At 38.6% G+C, this 13399-nt stretch overlaps 1 protein-coding gene across 12 annotated transcripts in view; it reads right to left on the reverse strand.

Annotated features, from left to right (window-relative positions):
• Positions 1-13399, reverse strand: part of MCPH1 (microcephalin 1) — a 233475-nt gene that overhangs the window by 146002 nt on the left and 74074 nt on the right. For 7 of the 12 annotated variants that reach the window (XM_025445645.3, XM_025445646.3, XM_025445643.3 and 4 more), the window contains exons 10-11: positions 6003-6040; positions 3544-3706 (exon numbers count right to left, since the gene is read on the reverse strand). In XM_025445645.3, the coding sequence (XP_025301430.1) occupies positions 3544-3706; positions 6003-6040 (201 nt within the window). The remainder of the gene's footprint in view (positions 1-3543; positions 3707-6002; positions 6041-13399) is intronic. The other 5 variants (XR_007402838.1, XM_049095296.1, XM_049095294.1 and 2 more) reach the window with 1 other exon arrangement.

A 13399-nucleotide genomic window follows, 5' to 3' on the forward strand; every position in this document is an offset into this window, starting at 1 on the left:
GGGTGCATCTGGTGGGAGTAGAGTCTGGGCAGCCCTGCAAATGGAGAAGAGGACCATGCTATCCTGAGGTCAGCTGGTTCACCAGCAGGCAGTCCACAATGCAAGAGATTCATCCAAGTTGTGACTAGTAACATGATTGTCTTTAAGGAAAAAAAAAAAAACTTTATTTATTTGAGAGAGAGAGAAAGGAGGAGGGGCAAAAGAGAAGGAAGAAGAAGAGAGAAAGGACTCCAAGCAGGCTCCTCGCTGAATGCAGAGCCTGAGGTGGGACTCGGTCTTACAATCCTGAGATCATGACCTGAGCAGAAACCAAGAATTGGACACCTAACCATCTGAGCCGCCCAGCTGCCCCTACAGAGTTGTCCTTTATTACTGAGCCATATTCCACAGTAGGGAAGGATGGTTCCTTTATCTCTTTACCCACTGAGGGACATTCGTGCTGTTGCCAGGTTTTGGTGATTATAAAGAAAGCTGTTACAAATATTCATGACATTCATGGACATGTTTTTGTGCAAGCGAGAGCTTTCATTTCTCGAGGGCAGATACCTAGGAGCAGGTTCGCCAAGTGACATGGTGAGTATACAGTTACATCACATCAAATTTCCCAACTGTTTTTCAGAATGGCTGTGCCACTTTCCACCCTCACCAGCAGTATACAATGCTCTGCATCCTTTGCTAGAGGACTGTCGACATGCTTTGTAATCTAGCCATTCTGTTAAATCCGTGGTAGTATCTCACTGTGGTTGTAAATCGTATTTCTCTAACGACGCTGAACATCTTTTCATCTGCGTATCTTCAGTAGACTGTTCAAAAAGATGCTTTTGGCTATTTGTTCTTTGGTTGTCTCTTATTTTTGAGTTTTGAGAGTTCTTTATATATTTTGGATTTAAGTCTTTGTTAGATGAGATGTGCAAATGTCTTCTACTGGCTTCCTTAGGATATTCTTCACAGAGTAGAAGTTTTTACACTTGATGGAGTATCACTTATCACTTTTTCTTTCACACATCATGCTTTTTCTGTTGTATCTAAGTACTCTGGGGGCACTTGGGTGGCTCAGTAGGTTAAGCATCTGAGATCCCAGCATCTCAGCATCCTGGGATCAAGCCTTGTATCAGGCCCCCTGCTCAGCAGGGAGTCTGCTTCTTCCTCTCCCTCTGCCACTCACCCTGGTCATGCTTCCTCCCTCTCTCTCCCTCTTCTCTAATAAATAAATAAAATTAAAAAACAAAAGAACTCTCCACCTAAACCTGTGTCATACCGTATGTATACTTCTTAGAGTTGTATCATTCTGTATATTAGTCCGTTCCATTTGGAGGTAATCTTTGTATATGGTGTGAGACACAGGTCCAGTTTTGGTTGATATCCAACACCTTTTACTGAAAAGACTTACTTTCCTCCACTGAACTGCTTTTGGTTCTTGTCAAAAGCCAGTGGGCTTTATTTGTGGGCCTATTTCTAGACTCTCCATTCTGTTTCATTATGTCTATCTTTTCCCAGACACTGAATTGCCTTAATTACAAAAGCTTTAAAGGATACCTTAAAAATCAGATAATGCTAGTCCTTCAACTTTGTTCTTCTCTTTCAAAATTGTTTTAGTTATGCTAGTTCCTGTCTCCCTCTCCCTCCTTGTGTGTGTGTGTATGTGTGTGTGTGTGTGTGTAGTTTAGAATCAGCTTGTCTATATCTTCAAAGAATTCTCCTAAGATTTTAATTGGGAATGTATTGAATCTACAGATTGTTTTATGGAGGAGTGACATTTTAATTATACTGAGTCTTCCAATCCATGAACATAGTATGTGAGAGACACTTATTAGTTCTTTAGTTTTTTTTTTTTTTAACCAGTGTTTTATAGTTTTCAGCATATAGATCCTGCACACATTTTTACGTCAGATTTACACTTGAGTATTTCAATGTCGACCCTTGTATCTTGGCAATTTGTTCTAAGAGCTTTTTTGTAGAATTCCTGTGACTGCCTACATGCAGAATCATGGTGTCTATGAAGAGAACTAGTTCCATTTCTTCCTCTCTAACCTAAATGTCTTTTATTTCATTTTCTTACCTTATTGCATTTGTACTTCATTCATTCATGCATGTGACCAGATGGCCCGGACTCCGCATGAGCACTGGAAGTTCACCAAATAACACGTCCACATCCTGCCTTTCTCATGTGTGGTGGTTAATCCCACATATAGTTAGCATACGCTAAATCTGCATCTGGCTCTGTTCCTATGATGATTAGTGGGAGAATATTGGCAGTACACTGAGCAGAAACATGGAGGCATCGAGGGAACTGGTCTTCACACACGGCAACAGTAAATACTGATTCCCGTTTCTGACCTCTCTGCTCAAAGTCCCAGAAGAATAGATGGGACACACAATCAAGCACAGATGTATATCTTCATAAATGACAAAGAATATTTTTTTTCCTCTGAGACATGGGGGAAGGAAGAGTGGACTGATACAGAAACAGAAACATTGTGAATTGAAGAGAAGGAAGACAGCTCATGGATTCATGGAAGCTGGAGTTATAAATGGTATTTCTTACAAAGAAACATGGATCGGCACAAATAGATAATTAGATAAGGTGGTGCCCAACTGCCACCAGTGCAAATAGTACTTTTTGCAGGGAATTTCAAACTTTTCTGCTTCGTGACTTAAAGGACTAATGGCGCAAATGTCTTATGCCAGAGAGCTGCAGGGTTAAGTCATAACAGAGGAAAAAGGCCACAGCCATTCTTAAAAATACATCTGTAGTTTGTTTGCATATTATAATTCTACTGGTTTAAATTAACACAATATTAATATAATACATTCTTGGGGGGGAAGCTGGAGGGTGGAGATGTAGCAGATTCAATACAGTAACACAAGTAACAAATGACAGTACTCACAAGAAGCAATGCTTTGGAGGGACCACAGGTTGTGGATCAAAGTAAAAATAGAAAAAGTAACAACAATCTCAATTTCTGTGAATAATGAAAATAGTGATTTTTTTAAAAAAAAACTACCTTTAATGCACAGAAATAAGGGTAAGTAATGTTACAGATAGATATGCGTAAGATAAAACATATCCAAATGGGATTAAATGAACATGTTTCATCCTAAGTAAATCCATCTGTAAAAACAATCACTGAATTCTTTTGGCTTTTGAAACCATCGCTAACATAGGTCACATTATTTCTTGGTCAAACACAGAAGAAAGTTCATTTGACTGTGAGAACACGCATTTTGTGTTTTCATTCCAAGCCTGTTCTAATCTTACTCCTGCCAGTGCTGAGGTCTGTATCCAGGAGGCCACTCTTCTGTTTTCGATCCTCACCACACTTGGGTTCCCAAGGGATCAGCGTGGCTGAAGGTGATGGGCCAAAAGGAGAAGAGGTCAAGGAGAGAACAGGAACGGGATCCACTGCTCACGGGAAAGTGTGCAAATTAACATGAATGTGAACCTAGTGATCTAGTGTCACTGCCTCAGGATGACCACATCTATCAAAACACCTTCTTGTTTGAATATACACACTTCCAACATCTGCTTACATAACAGCTTACCCATTCATAAGAGAGAATCCAGCAGCCACGGGCGATTCCCAGCAGCACATTCAGAGTTCGCAGAGGCTTCCCAGACAGCACGTGAGTGGTAGTTTCACACACCTCCCGGGCAAAGGAAAAGCCCTTCAATTTATTCACAACCTGGACAACGATGTTCTGCTCTCTGTTAAATGGGGGGGGGGGGGGGATTCAACACAATAACTATGTTTCCTACATATGAACATCAAGGTGATTACACTGAATAATAGTTTTTTTTAAAAAGCTAGAAAGCTAAAATTCTACGTTGATCTCAGGTATGGAGCTCATGTTTTAATTTCTTTATGATCAATGACTTAAAACTTGGGGAAATAAAAAAACTTCAGTTCTCAAATCCAACTGTCTATTTTAATTGCTGGCAAAGCTTCCCCAGGCTGGAAGTGGCTTCCCACATGTCCCCGGGCCAGAACACAGCCAGCATCAGAAATGGGCCCCTGCCATTCCCACCATGGTTACTTCACAGATCTGAACCAACCTATGGACGGTCAGGACCAAGCTTATCCCTTGCTTATTTTATTTGAAATATAACATTTAATTGAACTCACAGTTTTGTTTTGTTTTTTTCTAGTAAGTGGGAGGAAGGGCCTTTTCCATTACATTATCAGGTCAAATCTTAGGGCAAATTTGGCAGAGGTTCCTTATTTTTACAAAGCCCATCATTGTTTATCTTATGGTCTGTCATTAGTGTCTCAAGTACCTGTGAAGAAATATTCTTCCCACCTAATTTCCTTCCCAAATCGCTCACCATTCTTCTTGTCTTCCCTTTACGACCTCCTTACTAAAGCCTTTGGTTCCTACACATCGCATTTCCCTCTCCCTCCCAGCAAGTTTTGGAAATCCCCAGTGAAATACAGATGACGTGAAGTGCTCTCTGAGCCACGCTATGACGTACACGGTGGGTTAAGAGATAAATTTCTCTCCTCTCCAAAAGTGATTATGATGAGAAAGAAGCTGGCTGTTCTCACACATGCATGGACCACTTCTAATCACACTGCGTCTACCTCACAGTACTTCTCAGGTCTCTCTCCAGCCGTCTTGGGTATGTCAAGCTCAAGACCTATTTCTTTACATGTGAAATGAAAGGGCGGAACGATATCACAGTTTAAATTCTTAGAGACCACTAGGGCCAAAAGAGACGAATGGGTCAAGACCCGGGCCCTATCACCACTTCAACCAGAGAATGTGTGCTTATCGGGGTGATGGAAAATATTAAATTTGGGGGAAATGCAAAGAAAACAAAAGCATAAGGAAGTGAAAAGCTCTAAACCATATGCTCCCCAGGCCCTTCATCTCTGCAGATCGATGATTTTCCTTATTCCAAATCTGGCAGCTGCCAGCTATTTGTTGGAAGTGTTAATCAACAACAAGTGTCTCTTTGAGACATGGCTAATCAACGTAGCATTACAACCTCTAGGTCTTGTCCTTAGCTTCGGACAAGAAGTACATGTGGGGAAGAAACATAAAAAAAGAATATGGCCTAAATGAAAAGTTTGATTTTCAAAACTTTGAGAAGACAACTATTTACTAATGTATTTTATACTAGGGGCAAAAAAAATATGGACTTTAAAAAGCATTACACCCACCATACTCAATTTTCACTTTCATAATAGACTATTTAGGATGTTTCTTGTATTTCACAAGAGATTAACAAAAATTGTGAGTGTGCTCCTTTTTCACTAGCTAATGTATGGTGTTTGAACTATTGGTCCTTTTGATATCATATGCCATGGGTAGAAAAAGGGTCCTGCAACAGAAAGTATCATAAGCATGCACTTTTTCGCAGGCTATTTTTCACTGAAATGTCCCAGTGTTTTGATGAATGCCTTTAAAACCTTAAAACATATGATTGATATAAAAAAAAAAAGCAACACATGGTTTTCCCCTTTAAATAGGAATTCAAAAATCTGTTACAAAGAATATAGTGCTGTATTTTTGTTGGATGTGCTATATATTGTGTTAAATGTTTAAGGAGGATGATAAGAGCGTGCCAGCAAGCTATTAACTCTTTCACAAAATGTGTAGATAGTGACATAATATAGTTGTAGAAAGCTTCCCAGCAAGGTGTTTCTTTAAGAACTTTGAGGGACTCAGCCAGTGGTGCTCCATTTATTGAACTTCCACAGGGTACAAGTGGTGGATACGCAGAGACAGTATATATGAAGCAAGAAGCCGAACAGCAAAATACTATAATACCTCTTAATGCTATTTAATCAACTCAAAAAGTCTTCAATGATAAACTGTTCATAGTCTTCTAACTACCTTTTTATTTTTATTTCCAGGGTTCTTCTAACTCTAGTATCAATGATTAACAGCAAAACAGTGCAAAGCTACAAGCTGCCCTAAAAGCACAGCACCGCAGTATATAAAAGAAAAATCTAAAATTTTACATTGAGTAGAAAGTTATCAAAACAATGAATACTTACTCAGATGGCATGCCTGTCATGACTAATGTTCTCGTTGGCTAGAGATTTCAAAAGAGAAGGAAGAAAAAACAGTCAGAAATATAAAAAACATTTTTTCCCACAGAAATTAACTTTAATACATTTTTTGAAAAGTTACATCACTTAAAAAATAAACATTTAAGCATATATCAAAGAAAAAAACTTTATGTTCCTGGGGAAAAAAAAAACACACAAACAAACAAACAAACAAAAAAACCAGCTCAAGCAGCCCAAGAGATAGAAACTGAGATACTATACCCAAACCAATCCCAAAATAATCCAGAACATGAGGCAGAGGAGTAGGGGAAAAAATTTTAAAAATGCTTCCCTCCAGAAGTTTATTCTCCTAGTTTAGCTACCAGACCTCTAAATGTGCCATCGTGCTTAGGGACTTCTGAGGAAGAAGAGGGTAAGAAGGCATTTTTTGCAAGCTGAAGAGCCATTTCTTAAGGTTTCTAGCCTTGCCTCAGTCACACATACACAATAATGCTCATGCTCCTGTGGCCTGGGTCAATCAAATGCTTTAACCTCTTGCACACAGAAGCCCACATCAGCTCAGGACTGCTTACATATGGTTTAGCATCTGCTACTAATTGGAACTGTAAAGTTCTTTTTAATAAGTTTTTAAATACTTTTTTTTTTTATTTACATAAAAGCTCTCCCTCGAGGCCCATGCTAACAAGTGCCATGATGGTGAGCACACAGTTCAGGCTACTGTGACAAATGGTCCTGGCCTGAAATACGGGGATGAAACAAAAGGAGTAATGCTGTTATTAAGAGTAAGTGTATTTACTTATCTGTCCTTATAAATGACACATTAGAAAATACATCCAATATAATTCCCTTGATTAACCAAGGAAGCTCCTTACACGATGATGTGGATTGGTATCTGCCACTTATTTAAAAATGAATAACAAAATAAGATGGTTGGTGGATGGAGAAATAGATACATGATGGAGTAAATATTTAAAAGAGTTCCTTGTAAAATCAAGGCTGGAGGAGAAAAGTGTAAACTAAAGTGGAACAGAAGATTACTGGGTGTCTTCAGTGAATACCCATGTGCGTTGTTCATAAAGGTCATCAGCTTCTATGGGGTTTATACCTTTCATTGTCTTTGAGCTTATTTTACAACTCTAGTAGCTGTAGAAAACTGATAGGAATGCAAATTATTCTTGTCTCTAGAAACTCAAAGTCTGACCAGTGGACATTTGATTGACCTCCCTTTCCTACTGGTGACAAAGCCATGTCAGCACTGCTCAGGGTCCATTAACAGGTCTCCTCTGTGGATTCTCCTTTGAAGAGGACAAAACAACTTCCCAGTCTCATCACTGGCTAATGAGTTAAATAAAATTGCTAACGTATTTATTTTCTATTAGTGGGAAAGTCACGTGTATCTTTATAACATTATCTTTCACCAGTTAGGAAGGTTTCCACCAAGATGCCCAACAGATTCATCTGCTAAAGATTAGCTGCTTCTGTCAGACAGAGGACACTCCACAGGCAGCTTGAGCCCAGGACGGTCTATTATTGGCTCCCGGCGCTGAATGCCAAGTGGCAATAGAACTTTGCTGGCTCTTTTTCACTAATTTTAATTTTCCTCTCCACTTGTTTTGTTTTGTTTCATTAATGGATGAATTATTCTCCATTATGAGAATGCTTAGGAATGCGGTTTTATGGTCTGACTACTTGGTGTTCTATATAAATTAATTAATGGATTATAGAGATTTATTCTTTTTTGGTAAGAGACCGTAGAGGACTGGGTTTATTAGCCTTTTTTTTTTTTTTCTTCTGCTTATTTGCCCATTTTGGAGCTAAAATCAATTAAGACATTCATGTCCCCAAGGAAGGAGGATAGCTCCTTGAAATCTGGACTGGTTTTAGTATTTCTGTCTTTATTCCTGACCAGTGGCTGAAATTATAACTAACTCAGAAATGTTTTAAAAATTCAAATTCACATAGTTAATGTGTTTAGAAATTACCACTAGTGTAATAATTTTGGCTTAATGAAAACAGTTATGTCTTATCTGAATTCTCCATGTTAAGTATAATATAAACATACATTTTATTCTACTGGAGTTTATTTTTCCTAGACTTAGATGGGTTTACTGGTCAAATAAAGATTACTCTTGTACAATGTTTAAAGATTATTTTTAAAAATGTAAATTTGTGACAAATCATTATCCTAACAAAATTTTTATATCAATACTGATTGTGTTTCATAATACGTCAATGTGAAGATAATTTCCAGGATCTCTAATGTTAGATTAATTAAACAAGGAGGCCATTAGACTGAGGTGGCTTTAAAGCCTTAGCTTTAAAGCTAAGTAGCCTACATAAGCAGACCAAAACCAGAGCCTGTAAACTACTTAAGGTTAAGAAATAAAAGCCTGGGATCCCTGGGTGGCGCAGCGGTTTGGCGCCTGCCTTTGGCCCAGGGCACGATCCTGGAGACCCAGGATCGAATCCCACATCGGGCTCCCGGTGCATGGAGTCTGCTTCTCCCTCTGCCTGTGTCTCTGCCTCTCTCTCTCTCTCTCTCTGTGACTATCATAAATAAAAAAAAAAAAAAAAAAAAAAAAAAAAGAAATAAAAGCCTAAGAACAATCAATCACAAATAGCCAACTAAGCTTTCCCATATAAGGCAACTGCTTAAGCTACAGCCAATTAAATAATTTCCTTGCTTAGATTCCACCTCTGCTCTATGAGTCTTTCCCCTAGCTCATGGCTTTGGTGCACTCCTAACCACTTCTGTTTGTTACTACCTTATTCAAATCAAGTTTTGCCCAAATAAACTCTAAAATGTTTTAATATGCTTCAGTTTATATTTTAATATTAGGTAACATAAGCCTTAGGCAGATATTAATTTAAAAATTGTTGGATACGGGATGCCTGAGTGGCACATTCGGTTGAGTGACCAACTCTCAGTTTCGGTTCAGGTCATGATCTCAGGGTCTTGGATCAAGCCCTGCGTGTGGCTCTGTGCTCAGCACCAAGTATGCTTGGGACTTTCTTTCTCTCTCCCTCTGCTCCTCCACCATGTGCTCTCTCTCTCTCTCTCTCTTTCTAAATAAATTTTTAAAAATTTTTGGATAACTCAGTAATTTTGTAAGAGAGAATACTGAAACACTGATTACTAAGCAGAGTTCTATTTTTTAATATATTTTTGCTTATTTTTATATGCAATACAGAGCTCTATCTTTGGGTCATGTTGATAAGCATATTCATTTTTCCAAATTTAAAAGGATATAAAAGAGACATGGAGGTAGGACAGTATGATGTAAGCCTTGCTGGTCTGCTAACATGCTTGGGGAAAATGGACATTACTCCATTGTTCGCCTCAGTTTTCTGTGAAACAGAACTTACTAAGTTTGGCTAAAAAAAATATAATTAATATGAGTGGTTAAGGTTACACTAAAAATAATGCTGACAGAGGAATACAATTGTGTGTCTGTTTTTTTTTTTTAATACATTATTTTCTATTTCTTTAAGCAGTGGTTTTCAGGTTTTATGGTTTCTGGACTCCTTTTTGCTATTGGGACTCATTAAGAAACCCAAAGAACCTTTCATTGATGTGGAAATGACCATCAATATTTAACATCAGAGAAATTAAAACTGAAAAACTTTAAAATATTTATCGGTGCACTTAAAGATGGCAAGAAGAACACACTGCCTGTTAACGGAAATATCTCACTGTTACTATTAAGTTGTTGTGACTACAGGAACGCAGCTCTGGGATTTAGTGTCAGTTTGCTACAGGATAAGAAAATGCATATTGAACAACAAAACTGGGAGAGTTGACTTAACTGGCTTCGGTTTATAATACTTGAGTGTGAAGGAAAGCTCAAAGTATGTAAAAATTTTAGTCAGTTATGCCTGATGTCCATGGGCTGTTTTTATGGTTACTGATGACTGCCTATAAAGAAAAAGATCGGTCCTAATTTTCTGTATAATCTGCTTGGAGAGCCAAGACCATGTTTTAAAAGGATAATTCTCTCTCCTTTATGTTGACTACTTGATGCTTATGATTAAGAAAATAAAGTTTGTTCACTTAGGTTACAGTCTATGCTTGTTTTTAAATGTTTTCTTAAGACTGTGATTAAATAACTTACCCAGTATTGTTTCTCAGGCACACGTGATCCTCTCTTAAGGATTTGTGTGAATCTCATCTGGTAACATTTTTTATGTTTGCCTTCTCTAAACTGGATCCTAAATATATAAAAATAAAACTTGGAGGATATCACTGACACCTAAAACTAGCCTTGAGATTTCTCAAAGAATTCTTAGAAATGACAAAAACATGGTTTTTCACTTGTAGGACAACTGTAGGGTTGTGTCATGACTGCAAAGTTCCATGTGAAATCAGAAGGACCACTCAGCCTGTCTAGGTGAGTATTTAACAGGTACAATGTTATCAATATGAATATTTCAGGATCATAGGCTTCAAGGAATATCCGTGATATTGGTTATTGACCTAATCGTCCGTAATGTTTTTATCTTCAGGGAAAACACTGGCCAGATGCTTCCCTAACAGCTGTGTTGTTTTCTTCCATTTAGGATATTTTAGTCCTACTGTGCTGCTACTAGACAAAGTAGTACAGTGTCATAATCTCAGTTACTAAATTGTTAATTTGGTGAGGGTCTTGCTTCTGTCATTTTAATCTAGCATGTTGTAGGCCAGTGGCTTTCAACTGGGGATGCATGTCAGATTTACCAATGATTTTTTTTTTTTAATAAAAATATAGATGCCCAGGACCTAATGCAAGCTCGTCAAATCTCTTGATATTCTGACATGTTCTTAGTATATTTATTGTGTCTCAGGAACATTATACCACATCTCAAGATTTGTTTCCTCCATGAAAATCAGGTTGATCCTCTTGAGACAGAGAAACTGAAGGACTCCATTCAAAAAAAAATCTGCTTTGTACTCCTTTTTCTGCCTCTGTTCTTGCTGGGACCTGCACCCCCACTCCATACATGTCGCAGAATGCAAATAGGATGAGGGAAGTTGAATGTGATTGTGGACTTGGAATATTGTTGATACCGCTCTAAGGTCCTATTTTATGAGCGTCTTCCCTTCTTCTTTAAGCTCTCTGTAATTCAGGTAACTATAGTAGACAGTGCTTCTATAAACTGAAATACAACATTTTAAGATGAAACCTGATTTTCAAAGACTGCCTCAAAATTTGGAATCTTTTCACTAAGTCTCTTTGCCTTCCATGGGAATACAGATTTCTGTACAGTTTCAGAATATGTTCTCCAACTTACCAGGATATACCTGGAAAATCTGATGATGAGAGCAGGCCTTGCCTAGAATGTCACATTTGAGAAGGATGCTCACTCAGGTCTGGCTAGCTCATTTGGAGGTGATAAAGACTAGCTTTACTTGGGAGCCAATGCCTACAAAGTCCCTGTAAGAAAACCATCCTGGTACTTGGCTTAGAACCCCAGCCTCACAGAGATAATGGAAGATCACTTCTGGCATGGGCAAGACATTTAAGATATTTTGAGGACCTCCAGAAGAGAAATCCACCTAAGTTAATGGGTGCTGTGGATAAAATGGGTGGAAAGTTGTCAGGCTTGGTATTTAACCTTGGAAAATAAGCAAATAACAGAGGGAAACAAAGGCCAACCCGAAATCACTCAAGAAAATGTTCAGACCGACATTGATTTTATTTGTTCAATATAGCACGGCACTGGATTTTATGGAGCATCCCGCAGAAGGCCAACAAACACTCTTGCTGCCCCTTTGTACTCAGGCAATATCAGGTTGAGAGCAGCCTGAGCTTATAATCAAGAATATCCTTTTTTGAGATAATCTGATCACAAGAGAAAAAAAAAACACTTGTACAGAAACATTGTGAAAAAGATTTTGAGACAGAACAAAAGATTACCCAGTGACACTAGTGGACAACTACAAACTGAGGACACATTCTTTAGAGTCGTTGGATTCTGTGAATGTTCCTCACTGTCTTTGAGCTGTATACAGCCCTGTAGGCTGTCGAAGGCTCTTACTGTGTATCACTTTTGCCTACTGACCTGCTAAATCAGCCTGGTGGGAGTCCAATGGAACAGGCCCGTTTTGCACCCAGGAAGCAAAGGCATTCGGCCTTCCTAACAGTCTATCAGTATATACACTCACTGGGCTCTCCTTGCAACTGGACACAGCAGTTTTCCTTCCTTAGTAACATGAACTAACTAACACTCGTTTTTTATTAGTAATAAAGTCCGGATCACAGCCCCCTAAGATAAGTACCTCACTGTATGATTCTTTCACCTTTTCTTTGCTTAAAAAATGCCTATAGTACACTTTTAAAACTGCAATTCTGGTACATGTCCTTTAATTGGCAAGACACACGACCACGAACGCAAGAACAACTCAAATCAAGGTCCTACAGTTACGCGCTACAGCCCCAGTGCAGCTAGCATTCAGCATGTTCCCTGGAGTTGAATAAAATCTCTACATGTGAAAGTCAATGTACTGTTCATCATCTTGGAAGGCTAACACTACTGGAAAATATACAAAGTAGAAGAATCAACCGTGCAAAAAGAATATACAAAATTCAAGAAATACGATCGGCTGCTAGGAGACCCAGAACGAGATCTTTCTGCAGCCCACTTGTCAGTGTCTCCATATTTGACAGGGCACTTGGCCTGTCCTTATCTCACGGGTCTCATCTAAGAAATGAGATAATGAATTACTCCCAGAGTGTTACATGATTAATAATTCTGTTGAAAGTAAATATTAATGCTAGCAGTTTTGTAAATTATAACCTTCACAGTATGTAGTTTCACGAGAATACAAACCACTTCTTAACTTAGTCATTTATTTATGTAACCTTTACTGTGAGTCACATTTCACCGATGGTAATAAAAGCAGGGGGAAAATCTGGCCACTTTATTCTCTTTAGTGATGGTAACCTGATGATGTGGCTCCGACCCACTGCACGCCCTCCCCAGGAAACCTGAGTGTAAGATGATGTCTACATGGTACAAACCTAATGAGAATCAGGAAGCCTTCTTCACCATTATTGGAAAAGACCAAAACATTTATTGGAAGCAGCCGTATACAGTGTTGAAAAAAATTAAACAGTTCTTTACTACTGAGACCTGGATTTACCCCTCTTGTAAGATGCATCCCTGTTCTATTAAAAGTTGATTCTCCACAACACTGAACATCACCTTTGCCCCAGAACATAGAGCGCAGGTTAAAAGAGCTTCCCACCTTTCTGTGTAGTGAGAAAAGTGTACTTGAGAGGACCTTCTGTCTCATGCTGCAAGGCAGGAGTGTTAAAACCACACTTGAGCCAGGCTAGGTCACCAAAGCAGGATAATCCCTAACCTAAGTGCAATTTCAACCTCCCCCAGAAATGCATTCTTAA

Source organism: Canis lupus, chromosome 16 (genome assembly GCF_003254725.2).
Source record: "Canis lupus dingo isolate Sandy chromosome 16, ASM325472v2, whole genome shotgun sequence".
NCBI classification, from domain to species: Eukaryota; Metazoa; Chordata; class Mammalia; order Carnivora; family Canidae; genus Canis; species Canis lupus.